Below are 19364 nucleotides of genomic sequence, written 5' to 3' on the forward strand. Positions count from 1 at the left end.
GTGTGTGTGTGTGTGTGTGTGTGTGTGTGTGTGTGTGTGTGTGCGCGCACGTGTGTGCATGTGTGTGTGCGCGTGCAGGAGGACTTGAGGATCGCTCTCTGTCAGGGATCACGTTTGCTGGAGAGCATCAATGAGCCGCTGGTGAAAGATCCAGATTACACCATGAACCAGGATGAACTGGAGAACCTGGCTACTGTTCAGAGGTGTGTGTGTGTGTGGGTGAGACCATCTACCGTGCTGGAATGTGAAAATGAGAGACCAGACGTTTACAGTACAGCAGCAGACTGTTGCGTGTCCTTGTTCGGTTTCTGCCTTTTATTAAGCTGTTCAAGGCAGCTGTGTTTTTGCATGCACAACAAGATGACTCACCTGGTCAAGATTATACAGCAAATCTACACACACACACACACACACATGTATAAAGAGCATTAACTAACAGGAACATATTGAAATCCAGTTCTACTCACATGACCTTTCAGTGAAGCAGCGTTCTGGGGTCTGGATACGTGCCTGTGTGTTAATGTCCACAGGCGCCTGCTGTCAGCCTTTATTATGTAGATGTGGCTATATTTGTTTGAATAGGTTTTCATTTATGGGTACTGTCAAATATACAGCATGAGATTTCAGAGCTGTAACAGCGGGCAGGTTTTTTTTACTTCAGAAGCTATCTTTCATTTCAGATGACAAAACAAATAATTTGTACTACTTTTATGATATGTTATGCAGTTTGTAAGCTTTCACTGTATGATAAAGAGCAGCTTGGACATTCTTCTAAACTTCTCTTTTTGTGTTCCACAGAAGAAAGTAGATGAGTTGGGTGAAGTATTCTTTCACTCAAGAAGTGTTTTCATCTCTGTTTCTAGGTTGCTTGGTCAGTTAGATGAGACTGAAATGGCATTTGATGATTTTTGGGATAAACATCAAACCAAGCTTGAGCAATGTCTACAACTGCGGCATTTTGAGCAGAACTTCAGGGAGGTGAGACACTGACTGGTGCATCTTAAATATCTGTTAAATATGTTTTCAGTAGGGATGCATAGATAAACCAGTGTTATTTTAGTATTATTGATGTACTTTTATAGTATTTATTCATATGCTAAACCGGCTTTATATTTTCGTTTTTCATTTTAAAGGTAGTTCAGGTTTTAGTGATTTTGATATGTGCTTTTGTCATTCTTATTAGTTTTTTTTTTATATTCATTTATAATTTATATTTCTGTTTTAGTAATTTTAGTACTTGCACTTAAACTTTTATTTTATGTCAGTTAGTTGCCAAGGTAACTTATTTAAATTAACAATATTTATATTTTATTTCAGCTTTATTTCAATTAAAGGTAGTTGATTAATAGGTGATTAGTTAATGAATGGTTAAAAGTTAATTAAAAATAATTTGTAATTTTTTATGGTTTTACTTGTAGTTAACAATATTGGATAAACAGATTATTATCAAATTATTAGAATTATTCATTTTAATTATACAATTAAAAATATTGAAATTATAAAAAAATGTATGTTCTATTTAAAATCAGTTGCAATTCTAAATTGTAATTGCCAATTTATAACCAATATCTTTGAATAGTGGTTTTGATACAGATATATTGTGCATCGTTAGTTTTAAGTGTGTGTGTGTGTGTGTGTGTGTGTGCGTGTGGCATGTTGGATGTAGAATTCAGCAGAGGCTTGTGTGTGTGTGTGTGAGAGAGAGGGTCTCTATGAGCAGTATTTGTAATGGTTGTTTTTCTCTGTGTTGTAGGTCAGAGCTCATTTAGACATGGTGTATGACAGACTATCAGGCTTCTCAGAGGTCGGAGTTAGCCCTGCTCATGTTGAACATATCTTGAAAGAGCTGACCAATCATGAAGAGAGAGCATGTGTAAGTATTAACTTAATGCCATATGACTTTATGGTTTTAATGACGTTATAACATTTATCATTCAGATACAAAATGAAATGATAAAGCATAGTACTGCAAAAAGCCCGTCAATACTTACCTCTAGAAGGGATCCAGTTTACATCCAGCAAACATTCATTTGCCCTTAAAATGTTCTAGCGTGTGCAGACACAGGCATATGGTGTTGTAAAGCATGTAAATCTCATATTCCATCATTAAATTGCTGAGCATGGCAGTTTGAGGCCCTTACAGAAATCACCCACATGTCCTCATCCTGCGAAGAGAAGGGGGGAGTTTTACCCAATGTGATAAATCACCCATCACTATGCTGGATTCATTCTGCTGACACCAGACTGTGGGAATTCTGGGTGGCAAACTTTAATTTTTTCAAGTTCATTTTTTCATATACAGTATATAAGATTAACCAATTAAATAAAAAAATATGAATAAAAGTTCCTGAAAATTTCTTTAAAACTTTTTGAAGTGTGCGTAATACTATGAAATGATGAAATATTTCTCTCTCTGTCTGTAGGAGGTGTTGGACCGAGCGCTGACTCTAGCATGTGATGCTGACCAGCTGATTGAAGCGTCTCATTACGCTGTGGACTCCATCCTCCCCAAATGCTCTGAGCTGCGGGCTGTGTGCGAGGAGATCAGCAGCATCCTCAAGGCCAAGAAAGCCTATCTGCTCAAAGCCATGGAGCTACACCAGTGTCTAGAGAAGGTACAGTAGGCCCAGCCATTGATTCCTTCATCAGCACTGTTCAGGAGCCCTCTAAAATGCTCATCAATAGACACTTTCTTTCCTGTGTTGACATTTTTCTTATTGAATCTGGAAGTTGCAGGATGTAAAAAATTGATTGGTAACACTTTATTATAGGGACCAATTCTCACTATTAACTAGTTGCTTATTAGCATGCCCATTATTAACATATTAGCTGTTTATTAATACTTATAAAGCACATATTCTGCATGAACATATTCTACATCCCTAATCCTACCCAATACCTAAACTCAACAACTACCTTACTAACTATTAATAAGTAGCAAATTAGGAGTTTATTGAAGCAAAAGTCATAGTTAATGGTTTGTTAATAGCGAGAATTGGACCTTAAAATAAAGTGTGACCCAATGGATCATCCTATTTTATATGCTTAACAGACTTCAGTTTAGGTCACAGTCCATATTTATAATTTAGGAGGAGGCTTTGCCAAGTTTTAGGAATAGAACTAGATTACAAATACTCTCAAAGCAGTTGTGGCCTAATGGTTAGAGAGTCAGACTTGTAGCCCAAAGGTCGCGGGTTCGAGTCTCCGGTCCAGCAGGGATTGTAGGTGGGGGGAGTGAATGACCAGTGCTCTCTTCCACCTTCAATACCACGACTGAGGTGAGACCCTTGAGCAAGGCACCAAAATGCTGCCCACTGCTCCGGGTGTGTGTGTTTGTTCACTACTCACTGGTATGCATGTGCATAATGATGCTCAGAACAGGCTACCGGTGGTAAATATATGGCCCTCAGACAGAACAGGCAGGTTGTCGATGAGTGAGAGAGCAGCATAAGGATGGAGCAAAGTGTGGATGCGCTGTCCTTGAAGGACGTTCAACTCGGTCTGTTTATATTTTGCATAACATATCATTTTAAATGAAAGATGTCGTATTTATTTATTTTTCTCTGCGACACTTTTCCTACTGTGTTAACAGAAAAATGTCAAACGAATTTAGTATTTTGACGAGACGAATAAAAATAGCTAATAGGCTATTTTTGTACAACCTACATTTTAATTTTTTTTCTCTCTGTGACACTTTTTCCTATTGTGTTGTAAATGTTAAACAAATTGTATCCTGACAAGACGAATAAAAATAAGAAATACAATTTTTGTACATTTTTATTTTCTCTGACACTTTCTTTCCTACTGTTGCATAAAATATTAAACGAATTTTGTCTTAAAGTCCGCGTGAACCGGAAGTTGCTGCCGACTTTATTTCAGTGTAGTGACATATTTCCAGCTGAAACGGAATATTGAATAGAGGGCATGGTTTTATTTTTGCGCTCCTCCTCTCTGTCTCTCACTCATAGCAATTAAAGATTACCAAGACAAACAATTTTTTTCAGTGGATTAACTTGCACGGATTAATTGTTCACATCAAGACTAGCAATGTGCGGCAGGAGCGGGTGGGTGCGGAATATAACCTTGCGGGAGCGGGCGGGAGTGGGACTAAAAAAATAGTTCCGCACAGACCTCTACGTCACATCCTTTCCTTTCCAGACATGGACTAAAAGCCCTCTTTAATGATGATCATTGACTCTTTTTCTTTCTCTTCCAGGCCACTAAATGGTGTGATGATGGGATCTACCTGCTGGCATCTCAGCCTGTGGATAAGTGTCAATCACAGGATGGGGCGGAGTCAGCGCTGCAGGAGATTGAGCGTTTCCTGGAAACAGCCAATCAGCACAAGCTGACAGATTTGAGTGGAATTTGGAGGGACTATGAGTCGGTGCTCACACAAGACTTCAGGGTAAAAGACTCAAAACCATTAAAAAACAGAGCTGACATGCTGAGCCATAATATGTTTATAGATTTTTATTTATACACACATATTTACTGTTCATATGCATGGAGTTATTGGTCATTTAAAGTGGTCCTATTATGCTATTTTACAAAGTCTAGATTTTGTTTTGGGGGTGTACTAGAACAGGCTCTCATACTAGGTTGTTCGAAAAACACATTATTTTTCACATATTTTACACTATTACAACACCTCTCTCCCCAGTCTGGCATGAACGGCTTGAATAGTTCCTGTATCAAATGAAGGCCACCTTCTGAAATACGAAATGTGCTGTGATTGGTTAGCTGGGCCAGTGTGTGTTGTGATTGACACCACTCGGTGCCTGGTCAGGAAATGTCATGCCCAGCTTCAGTGTAAATATTGCGTCAAAATCAAATCAATTTGAGCACGATTTAAACCCGGATGATTGTAATCACTCTAAGTTCATCTGCCTTGGGAAAGCTAGCGTGTCTCCGACATAGTGATAACACTCGTTGCCTTCTCTAGTGCAGCTCAACCAGGTCTCATCCTATTCGTCGATATTTGTGATATCACAAATCCCGGAAAATATGCATTGTAGTCCAAACGAGTCGTTCGTTGTAGTTTTTGAAAAGTGATTTCTGTTAAATAAAATATCTCCTTTTGAAGTGGACTTTGAGCTTTGTAACTTTGCAGATCTTTTTTTATGCTCAAACAGCAACATTACAGACTAACTAAAGTTGAAATAGTGAAAAAACATAATAGGACCCCTTTAAAGGGGTCATGAACTGCCTTTTTTATTATTTTGTACTGTTCCCTTTCTGTCGTTCACTTCGACGTTGTGTCGAGTGTACGACACTAGGGGTCACTCTTGGGAGCCCAAACACCTCTGCTGACATCTTTGAGAAAAGGTCAATGAAATTGGGTGTGCAGAATTTGCTTAGCTGGCCACACCTCGGACATCCGTGTATAAATAGGCCAGCGTGGCATCTGCTCACTCGTTCTGTTTTTCGGAACCGAATGCAGCGTCTCTTACGGAGAAGTTGCAATCATTCATCTCTCATTTCCTCGTCATTGGATCTAAGGCAGGGTCAGCGGTCTCTCCCTACTCATACACAGATAAGTGTTGTGAGCGTACCCCTGGGTGTTTCAACGGCGATCTCTAGAAGAGCAAATTTCCTCTAAAAGAGCAATTTCTCTGAAAGAGTTACACGGGTGGAATTTTGTGTTCATCATGCCTTTCTGTCCGTGTGTTTCTGGTTGAGGTTGGCACGTCTCGAAAGACGACCGGCACAAGTGCTGTATTCAGTGTTTGGGCCATGCTCACGCTGAGGCAGCGCTTGTGGTTGGTTCGTGCCCCGCTTGCGAGGCACTTCTCATCGGCACGTTGCACTTCGCCAAAAGACCCCGAGCCACCACGGCTGCTTGCGGCTTTGGTCCTTCTACCTCCAGGTATGAGGCCGCAGCGATGTGCGCCGCGGAAGAGCATAGGGAGGAGGGATTAGTTTCGCGGGGGCAATCCCCGCAAGCTTCCCGTTCCTCTCTTGCTTCGTGCTTACCAGTCGAGTTTCTGGATGAGTTTGAGAGCCCGTCCACGGGCTCGTGAGCAGGACGAGCTGTCAATCGCAGCATCGGAGGGCGGGCTTGAGCCATTGGAAGCAGATGACTGCTGAGCAAGTATCTACAGGCGCTGAGCCTCAGTCCGAGGCTGACGCTGAGATGGCAGCCGTGCTTGCCCGGGCAGCCAAGAGCATCGGGCTGGAGTGGTCTCCCCCACCCTGCCCGGAGCGCTCGCAGCTGGATGATTGGTTTCTGAGTGCAACACTAAGCCGCGCCCAGCCCCGGTGCCTTTCTTCCTGGAAATGCACGAGGAATTGACGAAATCGTGGAAGGCCCCTTTTTCGGCCAGAACACTATACACCGGTTCTTCTGCCCTATATGGTTCCCCAGGTGGAGAGAGCGATTGTAGTGCATCTTTGCCCTTAGCTGGGCCAGTGTGTGTTGTGATTGACACCACTCGGTGCCTGGTCAGGAAATGTCATGCCCAGCTTCAGTGTAAATATTGCGTCAAAATCAAATCAATTTGAGCACGATTTAAACCCGGATGATTGTAATCACTCTAAGTTCATCTGCCTTGGGAAAGCTAGCGTGTCTCCGACATAGTGATAACACTCGTTGCCTTCTCTAGTGCAGCTCAACCAGGTCTCATCCTATTCGTCGATATTTGTGATATCACAAATCCCGGAAAATATGCATTGTAGTCCAAACGAGTCGTTCGTTGTAGTTTTTGAAAAGTGATTTCTGTTAAATAAAATATCTCCTTTTGAAGTGGACTTTGAACTTTGTAACTTTGCAGATCTTTTTATGCTCAAACAGCAACATTACAGACTAACTAAAGTTGAAATAGTGAAAAAACATAATAGGACCCCTTTAAAGGGGTCATGAACTGCCTTTTTTATTATTTTGTACTGTTCCCTTTCTGTCGTTCACTTCGACGTTGTGTCGAGTGTACGACACTAGGGGTCACTCTTGGGAGCCCAAACACCTCTGCTGACATCTTTGAGAAAAGGTCAATGAAATTGGGTGTGCAGAATTTGCTTAGCTGGCCACACCTCGGACATCCGTGTATAAATAGGCCAGCGTGGCATCTGCTCACTCGTTCTGTTTTTCGGAACCGAATGCAGCGTCTCTTACGGAGAAGTTGCAATCATTCATCTCTCATTTCCTCGTCATTGGATCTAAGGCAGGGTCAGCGGTCTCTCCCTACTCATACACAGATAAGTGTTGTGAGCGTACCCCTGGGTGTTTCAACGGCGATCTCTAGAAGAGCAAATTTCCTCTAAAAGAGCAATTTCTCTGAAAGAGTTACACGGGTGGAATTTTGTGTTCATCATGCCTTTCTGTCCGTGTGTTTCTGGTTGAGGTTGGCACGTCTCGAAAGACGACCGGCACAAGTGCTGTATTCAGTGTTTGGGCCATGCTCACGCTGAGGCAGCGCTTGTGGTTGGTTCGTGCCCCGCTTGCGAGGCACTTCTCATCGGCACGTTGCACTTCGCCAAAAGACCCCGAGCCACCACGGCTGCTTGCGGCTTTGGTCCTTCTACCTCCAGGTATGAGGCCGCAGCGATGTGCGCCGCGGAAGAGCATAGGGAGGAGGGATTAGTTTCGCGGGGGCAATCCCCGCAAGCTTCCCGTTCCTCTCTTGCTTCGTGCTTACCAGTCGAGTTTCTGGATGAGTTTGAGAGCCCGTCCACGGGCTCGTGAGCAGGACGAGCTGTCAATCGCAGCATCGGAGGGCGGGCTTGAGCCATTGGAAGCAGATGACTGCTGAGCAAGTATCTACAGGCGCTGAGCCTCAGTCCGAGGCTGACGCTGAGATGGCAGCCGTGCTTGCCCGGGCAGCCAAGAGCATCGGGCTGGAGTGGTCTCCCCCACCCTGCCCGGAGCGCTCGCAGCTGGATGATTGGTTTCTGAGTGCAACACTAAGCCGCGCCCAGCCCCGGTGCCTTTCTTCCTGGAAATGCACGAGGAATTGACGAAATCGTGGAAGGCCCCTTTTTCGGCCAGAACACTATACACCGGTTCTTCTGCCCTATATGGTTCCCCAGGTGGAGAGAGCGATTGTAGTGCATCTTTGCCCGCAAAACGCAGCCCCAGACTCCCGTCCAGGGCCTGTAAGTTCTCTTCGTCCCTGGTGGCGAAGGCTTATGCGGCCTCTGGACAAGCTGCATCCACCCTGCACGCTATGGCCATCCTGCAGGTCTACCAGGCCAAGGCGTTGAAAGAACTGCATGAGGGTGGGCCTAAACCAGAGGTACTGCAGGAACTGCACTCAGCTACTGACTATGCCCTCCGGGCTACGAAGGTCACGGCACAGGCTCTGGGGAGGGCGATGTCCACGCTAGTGGTCCAGGAACGCCACCTGTGGCTCAACCTGGCTGAGATGTGGGAAGCCAAGAAATTGCACTTTCTTGATGCCCCCATTTCACAGGTTGGTCTCTTTGGCGAGACCGTGGAAGAATTTGCCCAGCAGTTCTCCACGGTAAAGAAGCAGACAGAGGCCATCAAACACATCCTGCCTCTGGGACTGGGAGTGTGAGGGCTCACTCTACCAGGGGCATGGCTGCATCAGCAGCCCTGTTGAATGGGGCCTCTCTAGCAGATATCTGTAGAGCTGCAGGTTGGGCTACACCTAATACATTTGTTAGATTTTATAATCTACGAATGGAATCAGTTTCTTCTAGAGTTCTGAACGTCAGTTCTTGACTCAGGAGACTGGCAGACACCCCTCCCCCCAGGGTGGTTATGCGCTTATTCAGTCCTGCTTTCATGAACTCTGGACTACCGTTCCATCACATAAGCACTTTACTTAGCGAAGTTCGGCGGAGGAACTCGCTATTAGAACCCATTCCGAGGTAAGTTCCCTCGAGTATTGGGTTAGTGCTCCACATGTAGCGGCTCCTCTTGCGGCCCCATGTGTGTATTCTCCACTGAGTTGCCCCTGAGGCTCAGTGTTCCCCTAGACAGACATTCAGTCTGTCAACAGGTTCTGGGTTTTGGTAGTTCTCCCCTTAAGCGGAGCCCACCTCAGAATCTTCCCTATGTGGTACTTTCTCTGTAAGTCCATAGGTGGATCCTCACATATTACCTCCCCATCGGGTAGGATTTGAACTCCGTAGTGCCTTTCCCCCATGGGGGAATAGTCACTGTCCCAACGTTCACTACCAAGACTTTTCAGCTGTTATATTATGGTGAGTATTACTATGGGAAAAGGCTCCGGCTGAGGGGACCTCTGCCTCTATTGCGGCTCTCCCGGATGTTGGAGAGTGAGGTCTTAAGTCTTGGGCGTTGGAAGGTTACATTTGGTTGTGGCACGCTGGCTTGTCAACATCTGCGCCCCCGTGGACTCGTGACGCAGTTCGGCAGTTGTGGCGTTTAGTATAGGGACCCCTAGTGTCGTACACTCGACACAATGTCGAAGTGAACAACAGAAAGGGAACGTCTCTGTTATGTATGGTAACCCTCGTTCCCTGATGGAGGGAATGAAGACGTTGTGTCCTTCATGCCACAACTCCGAATTGCCTCTGAGTGGGTTGAGATGCTTCTCAACTCCTCAGAACAGTACGAGTGAGCAGATGCCATGCTGGCCTATTTATACCCAGATGTCCGGGGCGTGGCCAGCTAGGCAAATTCTGCACACCCAATTTCATTTGCCTTTTCTCAAAGATGTCAGAGGTGTTTGGGCTCCCAAGAGCGAACCCTAGTGTTGTACACTCGACACAACGTCTCCATTACCTCCATCAGGGAACGAGGGTTACCATGCGTAACCAAGATATTCTCTGAGGTCCACTTATAATGTTATCAAGATTTGTACATCCAAAAACATAATTTAAGTTCTTACTGACACAGTCTGGCACTTAATTAAAAATAAAGTTCTTCAAATAAAGTTTATAATTTGATTTCTGCGTAGACCTGCGCATTCGCCTGTATTTACACTATGTGTGCAAATCGGTGGGCAAGGCTAAACGGGCAGTGATATAGAAGCAGGCGTTGATCATCATCTTCTGCGGAGTCGGTGCTTATCCACACTATTACGTCATAAAGTGGCACATTCCACAAGCTGTCGTTTTGGCAGATAGGCATCAATATAAGCTGTTTTTAGACTAACGAGAAAGTTTTGAGTTCTGAAAATGAAAGCATGTTTTTATAGCACAATGACCTCTTGTATATCAAAAGATCAAGCGAATTTTGATTTCTCAGTTCATGACCCATTTAATTAAAGTGTTAATGAGAATGTGAATATTATTAGTCAGATTTCTTGTGTGGTTTTAGTTTGTTAGTGTTAAATGAATGTCTTCTCTGTGCTCAAACAGGATCAGGTGGACAAAGTGTTTCAGAAGCAGCTGTCCATGCAGGAAATGTTTGAGAAGAGGAGGGTCAGTCTGAAGAAGTTAGCAGCCAAACAGACACGACCCGTGCAACCCGTTGCCCCACGTCCTGAGGCCATCATCAAATCACCCATTTCTTCTCCAGGTTAACCTCCTAAATTAGACTTTTTATGTGTTGCGTTGGGTGTCTGGATTAGTTGTGATCCTACTGAATAATACAAACATTTTGGGCCAAGTTTATTCATCTCAAATGTTCACATTTACATATGTTCACTCAAGTTCAGGGCTATTTTGTTCTCAGCTTGAATATCTAAATATCTAAATTATTCAGCTGTTTTAATTCTGAATTAACCCCTAATAAAATGAATATCACGTGACTTGTGTGTTTTATGCAGAGGCAAACACATTAATACAGCAGTTTTCTATAGAGCAGTTTAGCAGTGGCTTCTCTCCTCCGCAGTGCGGTAGTGTCTGCGTCCTCTCAGTGTCCCTCCACACTCATACACACACACTGGCCGTTAGCTACTTATGGTCACTCATGCACAACAGATATGGCGGACCCTGTCACTTACTGTACTCTCCTCCCATCTAGTGTTCACAATGGAGAGCTGCAGGGCTCATTGCATGACACAAAAAGCAGTGTATATAACATAAAAATATATATTTTTTTATTAGTTTATTAATATAAGTGTGCTTTTATCCCAGCTCATAGGGAGAAGACGATAGAGGGTGATATCATCAATGGAAACTGCAGAAAAGTAGGTATCTCATCTCTAGGCAGTGCTTTATTGAACGTATAAGCAATCATATTTATATGACTGCTTTGATATTGATAATTAAAGCAACATTGGTTACATTGTACCCTCAACATATGCATTTTTTGCACTTAAGCTTGTTGTTAATTGATCATAACATGATGAAGCAAATTTTCCTTCTGTTATATGGGTCTCAGGGTCAGGGAGTATGGAAATTACTGTTTTTGTCAGAAAGAAAAACTCTTGCAACATTTTTAAGTGGAATTTTTTTTTTATTTTTATTGTTTAATCTTAATTTTTACAGATGATTTTCATATTAACAACCTTAGTGGTTATTATTTAAATAATTCTTTCAAATTTAGAGTTAATTTGAGTGAATTTTGAATGTTGAGCTAAAAATGTTCTGCCAAACCAACTTCTCTATGGTAGTTGTGATTTAATTCATTTGAACACATTTTCAAGACACTAATGCAGGGTTGTTTATATTTGCAGGGAGAGATGCACTTACAGAATGATGGCAGCAGACACCCGTCTGTCTCTGATGAAGAGGAGAACTTTGCTGTGCTTAGACGGTCAGTCAAGAGCTTATTACAAATGGAGGAAAAACAGCTCTAATTGTGTCTTTCTATATGGATTATGTGTTTAATGTCCGTCCACTACAGGCATGTGATGAACGAGCTGTTGGAGACAGAGCGAGCGTATGTGGAGGAGCTGCTGTGTGTGCTGGAGGTGAGTTGCACTGACATTTTTAACCTCTAGAGGTCAGATTAGTTCTGATTTTTTTAATACATTAGACTTGACAGATTAATTTGTGTTTAGGGTTATGGAGCAGAAATGGACAATCCTGCCATGGCTCACCTCATCCCCAATACACTGCTTCACAAGAAGGACATCCTCTTTGGGAATATGCCTGAGATATACCAGTTCCACAAGAAGTGAGTGAACCCCCTGTGTCTGTTTTAGCTTCCGCTTGAGTGGTGTTATAATGCTAAAGCACTTCTTATTCTCTCTATTCACGCTCTGTATATTTCAGGACTTTTCTTCGTGAACTGGAAGCGTACACAGACTATCCTGAGCTTGTGGGCCGGTGTTTCTTGGAGAGAGTGAGTCGGATGTTACATCCTGTGCTGTTCTGATTGAATACATTATTGAATAGATTATGCAAACATCATTTTCCTGTTTCTTAGATGACGGATCTGCAGATCTATGAGAAGTACTGTCAGAACAAGCCTCGCTCCGAGTCTCTATGGAGACAGTGCTCTGACTGCGCTTTCTTCCAGGTCATCTTACTTTACAAGTTACTAAAGATGCTGTATTTTATCTATATTAAGGCTACATTACACATAAGCACATATTTCTTTCTGTAATTTAAATGGGTCATAGAACCATATGTAGTAAATTAGGAATACAGCATATAGGACCCGATAAACACTACTGTTCAAATGTTTAGATTAGGTATGATTTCTTTTTCCTTTTTTTTTTTGTGTATGTGTGTTTTTGAAAGAAGTCTCTTTTTACTCACTAAGGCTGCATTTATTTGATCTAAAATACAGTAGAAACAGTAATATTGGAAAACATTGTATTATTACCATTTAAAACAACTGTTTTATATTTTAATATATTTAAAAATGTAATTTATTAATTTGATATAAAGCTGAATTTCAGCATCATTACTCCAGTCTTCAGTGTCACATGATCCTTCAGAAATCATTCTAATATGCTGATTTGGTGCTTAAAATAGGCTGTTGAAATAGACAGTTTTTGTAAAAATTTAAATGTATTTACTTTAACTTTTACGTCACTTTTGATCATTTTTAATGTGTCCTTGCTAAATTAACACATTCATTTCTTTTAAAAAATGATTTACCGACACAAGTTGTCACCAATAGTATTGCTATTATTAATAATAATTATAAGTAAAAGAAAAACAATAAGTATTATTTCATAAATATTTACAATACATTTTAATTTAATAAATATTAATTATAATAGTTTAATAATAATATTTACATAATAATAATAATATTCATTATCATAAGATAAAAATCATAGTAAAAAAATAAATAAAGAGAGAATTTGTGTGTATTGTTTTCAGGAGTGTCAAAAGAAACTGGAACATAAGCTTGGTTTGGACTCGTACCTGCTCAAACCAGTGCAGAGAATAACCAAATACCAGCTCTTACTGAAGGTAAACTAGACCCAGAGCACATGTGCAGATATATAACTCGTGTGTGCACCTCTCACTGATGTAGCCTCTGTGTTCATGTGTGTTACTGTCAGGAACTGCTGAAGTACAGTAAAGGCTGTGAGGGTGAGGATGATCTGCAGGAGGCGCTCTCATCTATTCTGGGCATCCTGAAAGCTGTGAATGACTCCATGCACCTTATCGCCATCACTGGATATGAAGTAAGGATGTCATTTACACACGTTGTGAAGTTTAATGTTCACTTTGAATTAAAATGGTTTCCAATAATGTAAGTCGCCTTTAGAGTAGCTGTTGACCTCTGACCTGTGCTTCCAGGGCAACCTCAGTGATCTGGGACGTCTGATGATGCAGGGGTCGTTCAGCGTGTGGACGGAGCATAAGAAGGGTCACGCGAAGGTGAAAGACCTGGCTCGCTTCAAGCCCATGCAGAGACACCTGTTCCTGCATGAGAAAGCTCTGCTCTTCTGTAAGAAACGAGAGGAGAACGGAGAGGGTTATGAGAAAGCGCCTTCATACAGCTTCAAACACTCACTCAGTGTAAGTACTGAATACTAAAGTAGTTTAGTATTTCTCTGACATGGAAATCGGTCCACTTCTTTAAGACGATGTGGCGGAGTGCTTAAAAATGTGGGCTGGTAACTGAAAATTTAAACCCCCCCCCCCAAATCACTTTACAATCCTAAATCAGTTTCTTTATCAAAACTGTTCTATTACAAATATTAACAAGGAATAATTGATCATTTTTAGTGTGGTGTAACCCAGAAAAACAAGAAATTAAATCTGCATGTTTCATTTGTGTTTTGTCTTGACTAAATTAAGTTCCATTCAAGGTAAACAGATATATTTGCATGTAAATAAATGACAGGGAATATCAGGTTCCTGTTTGAGTCAGATTATTTGTATTTATATTTTCCTCTGACAGATGAGTGCTGTAGGTATTACTGAAAATGCAAAAGGAGACAACAAAAAGTTTGAGATCTGGTGTAATTCTCGAGAGGAGGTGTACATTGTACAGGTAAACTTAAAAATTGTCCTTATTAATAATATCCTATATTTAAATAGCATTGAATGTACATAATTTAAAGCAACATTCTGTGATCCTGTCACTTGCCTTTCTGATCATTTTATTGGTTATTTTCAGGCGCCGACACCAGAGATCAAAACAGCATGGGTGAACGAGATCCGGAAGGTTCTAACGGGGCAACTAAAGGCCTACAGAGGTGAAATAAATTGCTTTTGTTTCTTTATTGAGCGAAATTATTACTTTCATTTAGCAAGGATGTATTAAATTGATCAGTAGTAACAATAAATTCATTCATAATGTTACAAAAATGTTCTATTTTTAATAAGTGCTGTTCTTAATCAAAGAATCCTTTGTAAAAGTATCATGGTTTCCAAAAAAAAAAAAGCTTCACAGCTGTTTTCAACATTGATAATGATAAGAAATGACTTATGAAGGATCATGTGACACTGAAAACTGGAGTAATGTTGTTAATTCAGCTTTGCCATACAGTTTTGCCGTATAAGGAAAAAAAATTAAAATATATTAAAGTTATTTTAAATTGTACTAATATTTCACAATATTACTGTTTTAACTAACTGATCAAATAAATGCAGCCTTGCTGAGTAAAAGACACTTTCAAAAACCACAAAAAAATAATCCCTCTCAAACCTTTGAACGGTAGTGCATATAAAATGACACCCTTCACCTTCATCAGTTTTATTGTGTGTGGTTATCTAATCATGTGATGTTGTATTTCAGAAGCACGGCAGCAGAAGAGCTCGGATCAGATCTCACAGTTAACTCCCACCAGCACCAGCCTAACCCTGAGCCCCTTCAAGACCAACCCAAAGACCCTCAAGAAAGGAGAAGAGAAGAAAACTGAACCCACAGTAGCAGATCCCAGTACAGCCGTCTTACTTAAAAATAACGACAAGGTCAAAGGTCAGTCAGCCCTTCTCAACATACACATATATGATCTCACTACACACTCTATGGTCAAAACATTTTCAAAAGCCATCTTTCTGATATTACACAGGAAATATGACATCAGTCAGTCAGTGAAAACAACCCCAGACTAACGTGTCCCAAAATCTGTCCCACTATTCAGAATGCTGCTATCTTTCCTCTTGCTGCTTAGACTGTGAATTTCTCTGATGTTCTTTGTAACCCCTGTGTTTCTTTTTCCTGACTAAACCTGTAACATCCTTCATTATTTTCCCCTTCCTCTTTCTTTCTCTCTGTCTCTGTGGAGAATAGACGAGACTGTCACCAGTCCCAACACTGAGAGGGCTGCAGTGGCTAAAAAGCGTTTTACACTGCAGGGCTTCAGTAACCTCAAGAGTCAAAAAGGTACAACAGGAGGGCTCACAGCTTTACACAAGAATGTATCTTTCAAACTTTTAAAACAGGGTGACTGCATACTGATGAAACATTTATATAAAAGAAAGCTTAATATAACTTTAATAGTTGAAATGTGACCCTGGACCACAAAACCAGTCTTAAGTCGCTTGGGTATCTCAATTTCGAAAAATTGACACTTATGACTGGTTTTGTGGTGCAGGGTCACAAATGTTTAGTTAAAAATATTCGGTCAACACAAATTTCAGTGGCATTATATAAATTGTGAAGATTTAATTTGGATATTCACTAATATTTGGCTTGAACCCCACTGCAGAACTGATAGCGCCCTCTGGTGGCAAAAGCCTAACACTACCCATGGTCGCTCTCTGCCGTCCAGGTATACTGTAGTCTCAGAAAACACTAGACTCTAGTGTAGATCAGAAAGTCTAGATTAGCAGCAGTGTAACATCAGAGTTTAAGCTTGGTAGTATTACAGTTTAGATCAATCACCACTTAAGAGTGATTCACTGTGCCTTAACCAGGTGTGACATAACTTATTTCCAGGAACAATAATGTGTTCACACCAAAACCGAAAATGCTAGCCATTTATTTACTTACTTGCTTACTCCCATAACTATGTATTTCTTTAATATATGGTTATAAGAGTGGGATTTTGGATCAGGTCAATTTCTGAAAACCATTATCACGTTTTATCGCATTGCAGATAGTTAAGGCACAGTGTAAGACTTTAGTGGACATGGTTGCTGTAAAGGCTTTCACCCTGCAAAAGAGCCACTTTTTTCTTTATAATATTTAAGAATCTTTCCTTTAACCCTGTTAAAGACTTTCTCTTCCTTCTTTCCTGATTTTTGTCCTCTTATCCTTTTCTTTCTCGCTCCTTGCTATGGCTGCCAGGATCATCCCCCCCTAGTCCTGACCACAAAACTAAAAGACATGAGATTAAGAGTGATCCTACACCGTTTGGCTTCAGAGGTACACTGTCCCCTGAAAACTCCCAGCATTCCCTCCTCCAACATCAGCCATGACCAGTGTTCCAAAATATTTATTTTATCATATTATGTGGTTGCCGAATTTTATTTCACCTCCATATATTATGTTTCACCATCTTTCATACATCAGCCTAAAGTAATCGAAACTAAAATGCTTCTATATTAGGTGTTAAAGGGATAGTTCACCCAAAAATGATCATTCTGTCATTGTGTATTCATCTTCATGTCATCCCAAACCTGAGATGAGTTTGTTTTTTCTGCTGAACACAAAAGAAGATATTTTGAAGAATGTTGATAACCAAGCATTTTCATTTCCCATTGACTTCCATTGTATTTCTGTCCATGCAATGAAAGTCAGTGGGAATTGAAACTGTTTAATTACCAACATTTTTTAAAAAATATCATCTTTTGTGTTCCACAGAAAAAAGAAAGTCGTACAGGTTTAGAACAACATGAAGGTGAATAAATTATGACAGAATTTTCATTTTTGGGTGGACTGTCCTTTTAAGCATTTACAATCCAAACAAAATGACTTGTGCTGTACACCCAAGCAACAATCTGTGGGGTGGTTGGTAAATCGATGGAGTCTTTGAAATCTTATCGGCTGCCTCTCCCTTAGACGCAGGTCCCCACATCACTCTTACCCGAGTGAGATGGCTGAGCACTTCTAGTCTGTTGCAGACTAAAAGGAGAGGTAACTAGATGCCTGGTGTGGGAATGAACTTTGTCTTTATTGCTCTCTCACTGCGAACTTCCAAACAGACTGGCAAACACTAACCACAGGGTATGATATTATTGCACTGTAATTGGTGGTTTGCAGAATAAATCATGGCGCTAAAATGGCATCACTTTGACATAACTGCTCAATAAATTACTACTGTCGATCTGAAATGCTCTTTACTGTGGGAGAATGTGAAACCAGCCTAGTTCATATCTTATAATTGTTACAGCAGAGAGAATGATCAGGTAATCTCTTAAAGGAATAGTTGAAACTATTATAATAGTATGAACACTGAAAATCAATCTTTATTTACTCACACTCGTGTTCTTCCAAACTTGTATGACTTTCTTTCTTCTGTGGAACACAAAAGGAGAAATTTTCAACAATTTACTGGTTGCTGTTTTCCATGCATTTGCATTGAATGGAGATTAAAGCATTCAGCCTTCGAAGAAGAAGTAAAAGCGCCATGAAAGTATCACAGAAGTGGTTGTATCCTGATTCAGTGACTTGAACTTGAGTCATGAATGAATCAGACTGGTTTGTGAACCAAATCAGTCACTTCATTTGAAAAGATCCAACTCAAAAGAATGATTCATTTACAAATTGGACTGATAACTGCAATATTTCTCAAAGTCTCAAGATTTTAAGTGAATACGAAGTTTCGATCTGTTCCTCATACAAAGCTCTTTAGGAGATTTTTGCATTTACGTTATACTTTTTCACCCCTTTTGAAATTTGAAAGCTTCGGTTCCCATTTGTAGTAACTGCATGGAAAAAATTGCGTGGAAAAGTCTTTTGTTTCCACAGAACAAAAAGTCATACAGGTTTGGAACAACATGAGGGCAAGTAAATAAAGACAGTTTAATTTCCTTTAAATACAGTATTTTTACAGTCAATTCATGCTAATACTTTAATACTGTACATTTACAAACCAGAATTTGTCAATTTGGGCAAGAATTTCAACTTGCACTTCCCTTTGTGTGGAAACACTTGCGTTTAACTCTGCGTGAGTGTCTGGTTTGGGTTCCTGTCTGCTGGTTTGCGGTGCTAGTTCTGGATTCACTTTTACGATTCTGAAACCACAGATCCCTTTCTGCCAAACACTCTTCCAGGCTCCATAATTATCCACTGATTCAGACCTAAAAACTTTTATGTATCTCTCCATAAACATGTTTTGTATGATTTGCGAATGTGCCATATTCACAAACTGTCATCAAAATCATCGGAGTCATGGCTGTCTGAACATAAAACACAAACAGCTCTTCCTGTTATATCAGTGCCTGGAGCTGTTCCTCTTTTCAAATAGATACGAGAGAAAGAGATACTGGATTTGTTTCAAAACTTAGTGTGCTGCCTGCATAGCCGTCGTATGCACACTCCCAATGCAAAGTCTCAATGAAAACATCTAAGATGGTGATTTGGGTCGAAAGTAATATTGACTAAACTGTAAAAAATACTATTTCACTCTTTCTGCTACAAAGTTTTAATTTATTTCAGTGTTACTTCCTATTTCTTTCTATTTGATTTCAAAATTTACTAGCAATTTCTGAGTGAAAATTGTAGTCTGCTATGTTGTTTTTTTTAATGCTGTTGTGTTGCTAGCTTAGCAACATGCTAATGCCAGACTCTTTTGAAGTCCAAGAATTTTACTTCAGGAACTTAATGTTTAGCATGCTGCCTTAGAAGACAGCCGACCTTGTAAGCTGTAGACAGCAAAATAGCTCACTAAGTTTTGAAACAGAGCCGGTCTCTTCTTCACCTTCCACACACACCATCTTTGTGGAGCACCACTTATCCCTCTCTTTCGTTGTCTCACCATGAGCCAAATGTCACGATTGTTTCACTCATCCTCTCTTCCACAAGGCTTCTCCAAGGCATCGCTGTCTGTGGACGCGTCTGAGGAGAACGACGGTTACTCGAGTGCCGAGGATCCCATGAACTCTGATCCTGAGGATGAGGGAGGGAAAAAGCTGGTGAGTCAGTGTGGCCCAGCGTCACGATTTCTTGAGTCCCATCCATGTTT

General features: G+C 40.9%; 1 protein-coding gene across 9 annotated transcripts in view; it reads left to right on the forward strand.

Moving 5' to 3' along the window:
- Positions 1–19364, forward strand: part of LOC107676858 (guanine nucleotide exchange factor DBS-like) — a 77452-nt gene that overhangs the window by 55065 nt on the left and 3023 nt on the right. For 5 of the 9 annotated variants that reach the window (XM_016471560.1, XM_016471556.1, XM_016471555.1 and 2 more), the window contains exons 8-29: positions 79–203; positions 864–978; positions 1754–1873; positions 2424–2615; positions 4217–4408; positions 10291–10450; positions 11011–11063; positions 11553–11632; positions 11723–11789; positions 11880–11995; positions 12094–12163; positions 12248–12340; positions 13156–13248; positions 13341–13466; positions 13582–13803; positions 14189–14281; positions 14408–14486; positions 15029–15211; positions 15527–15619; positions 15945–16007; positions 16526–16603; positions 19205–19314. In XM_016471560.1, coding sequence (XP_016327046.1) covers positions 79–203; positions 864–978; positions 1754–1873; positions 2424–2615; positions 4217–4408; positions 10291–10450; positions 11011–11063; positions 11553–11632; positions 11723–11789; positions 11880–11995; positions 12094–12163; positions 12248–12340; positions 13156–13248; positions 13341–13466; positions 13582–13803; positions 14189–14281; positions 14408–14486; positions 15029–15211; positions 15527–15619; positions 15945–16007; positions 16526–16603; positions 19205–19314 — 2523 coding nt within the window. The remainder of the gene's footprint in view (positions 1–78; positions 204–863; positions 979–1753; positions 1874–2423; positions 2616–4216; positions 4409–10290; positions 10451–11010; positions 11064–11552; positions 11633–11722; positions 11790–11879; positions 11996–12093; positions 12164–12247; positions 12341–13155; positions 13249–13340; positions 13467–13581; positions 13804–14188; positions 14282–14407; positions 14487–15028; positions 15212–15526; positions 15620–15944; positions 16008–16525; positions 16604–19204; positions 19315–19364) is intronic. The other 4 variants (XM_016471557.1, XM_016471559.1, XM_016471558.1 and 1 more) reach the window with 4 other exon arrangements.

Source organism: Sinocyclocheilus anshuiensis, unplaced genomic scaffold (genome assembly GCF_001515605.1).
Source record: "Sinocyclocheilus anshuiensis isolate Anshui unplaced genomic scaffold, SAMN03320099.WGS_v1.1 scaffold2166, whole genome shotgun sequence".
Classification (NCBI taxonomy): Eukaryota; Metazoa; Chordata; class Actinopteri; order Cypriniformes; family Cyprinidae; genus Sinocyclocheilus; species Sinocyclocheilus anshuiensis.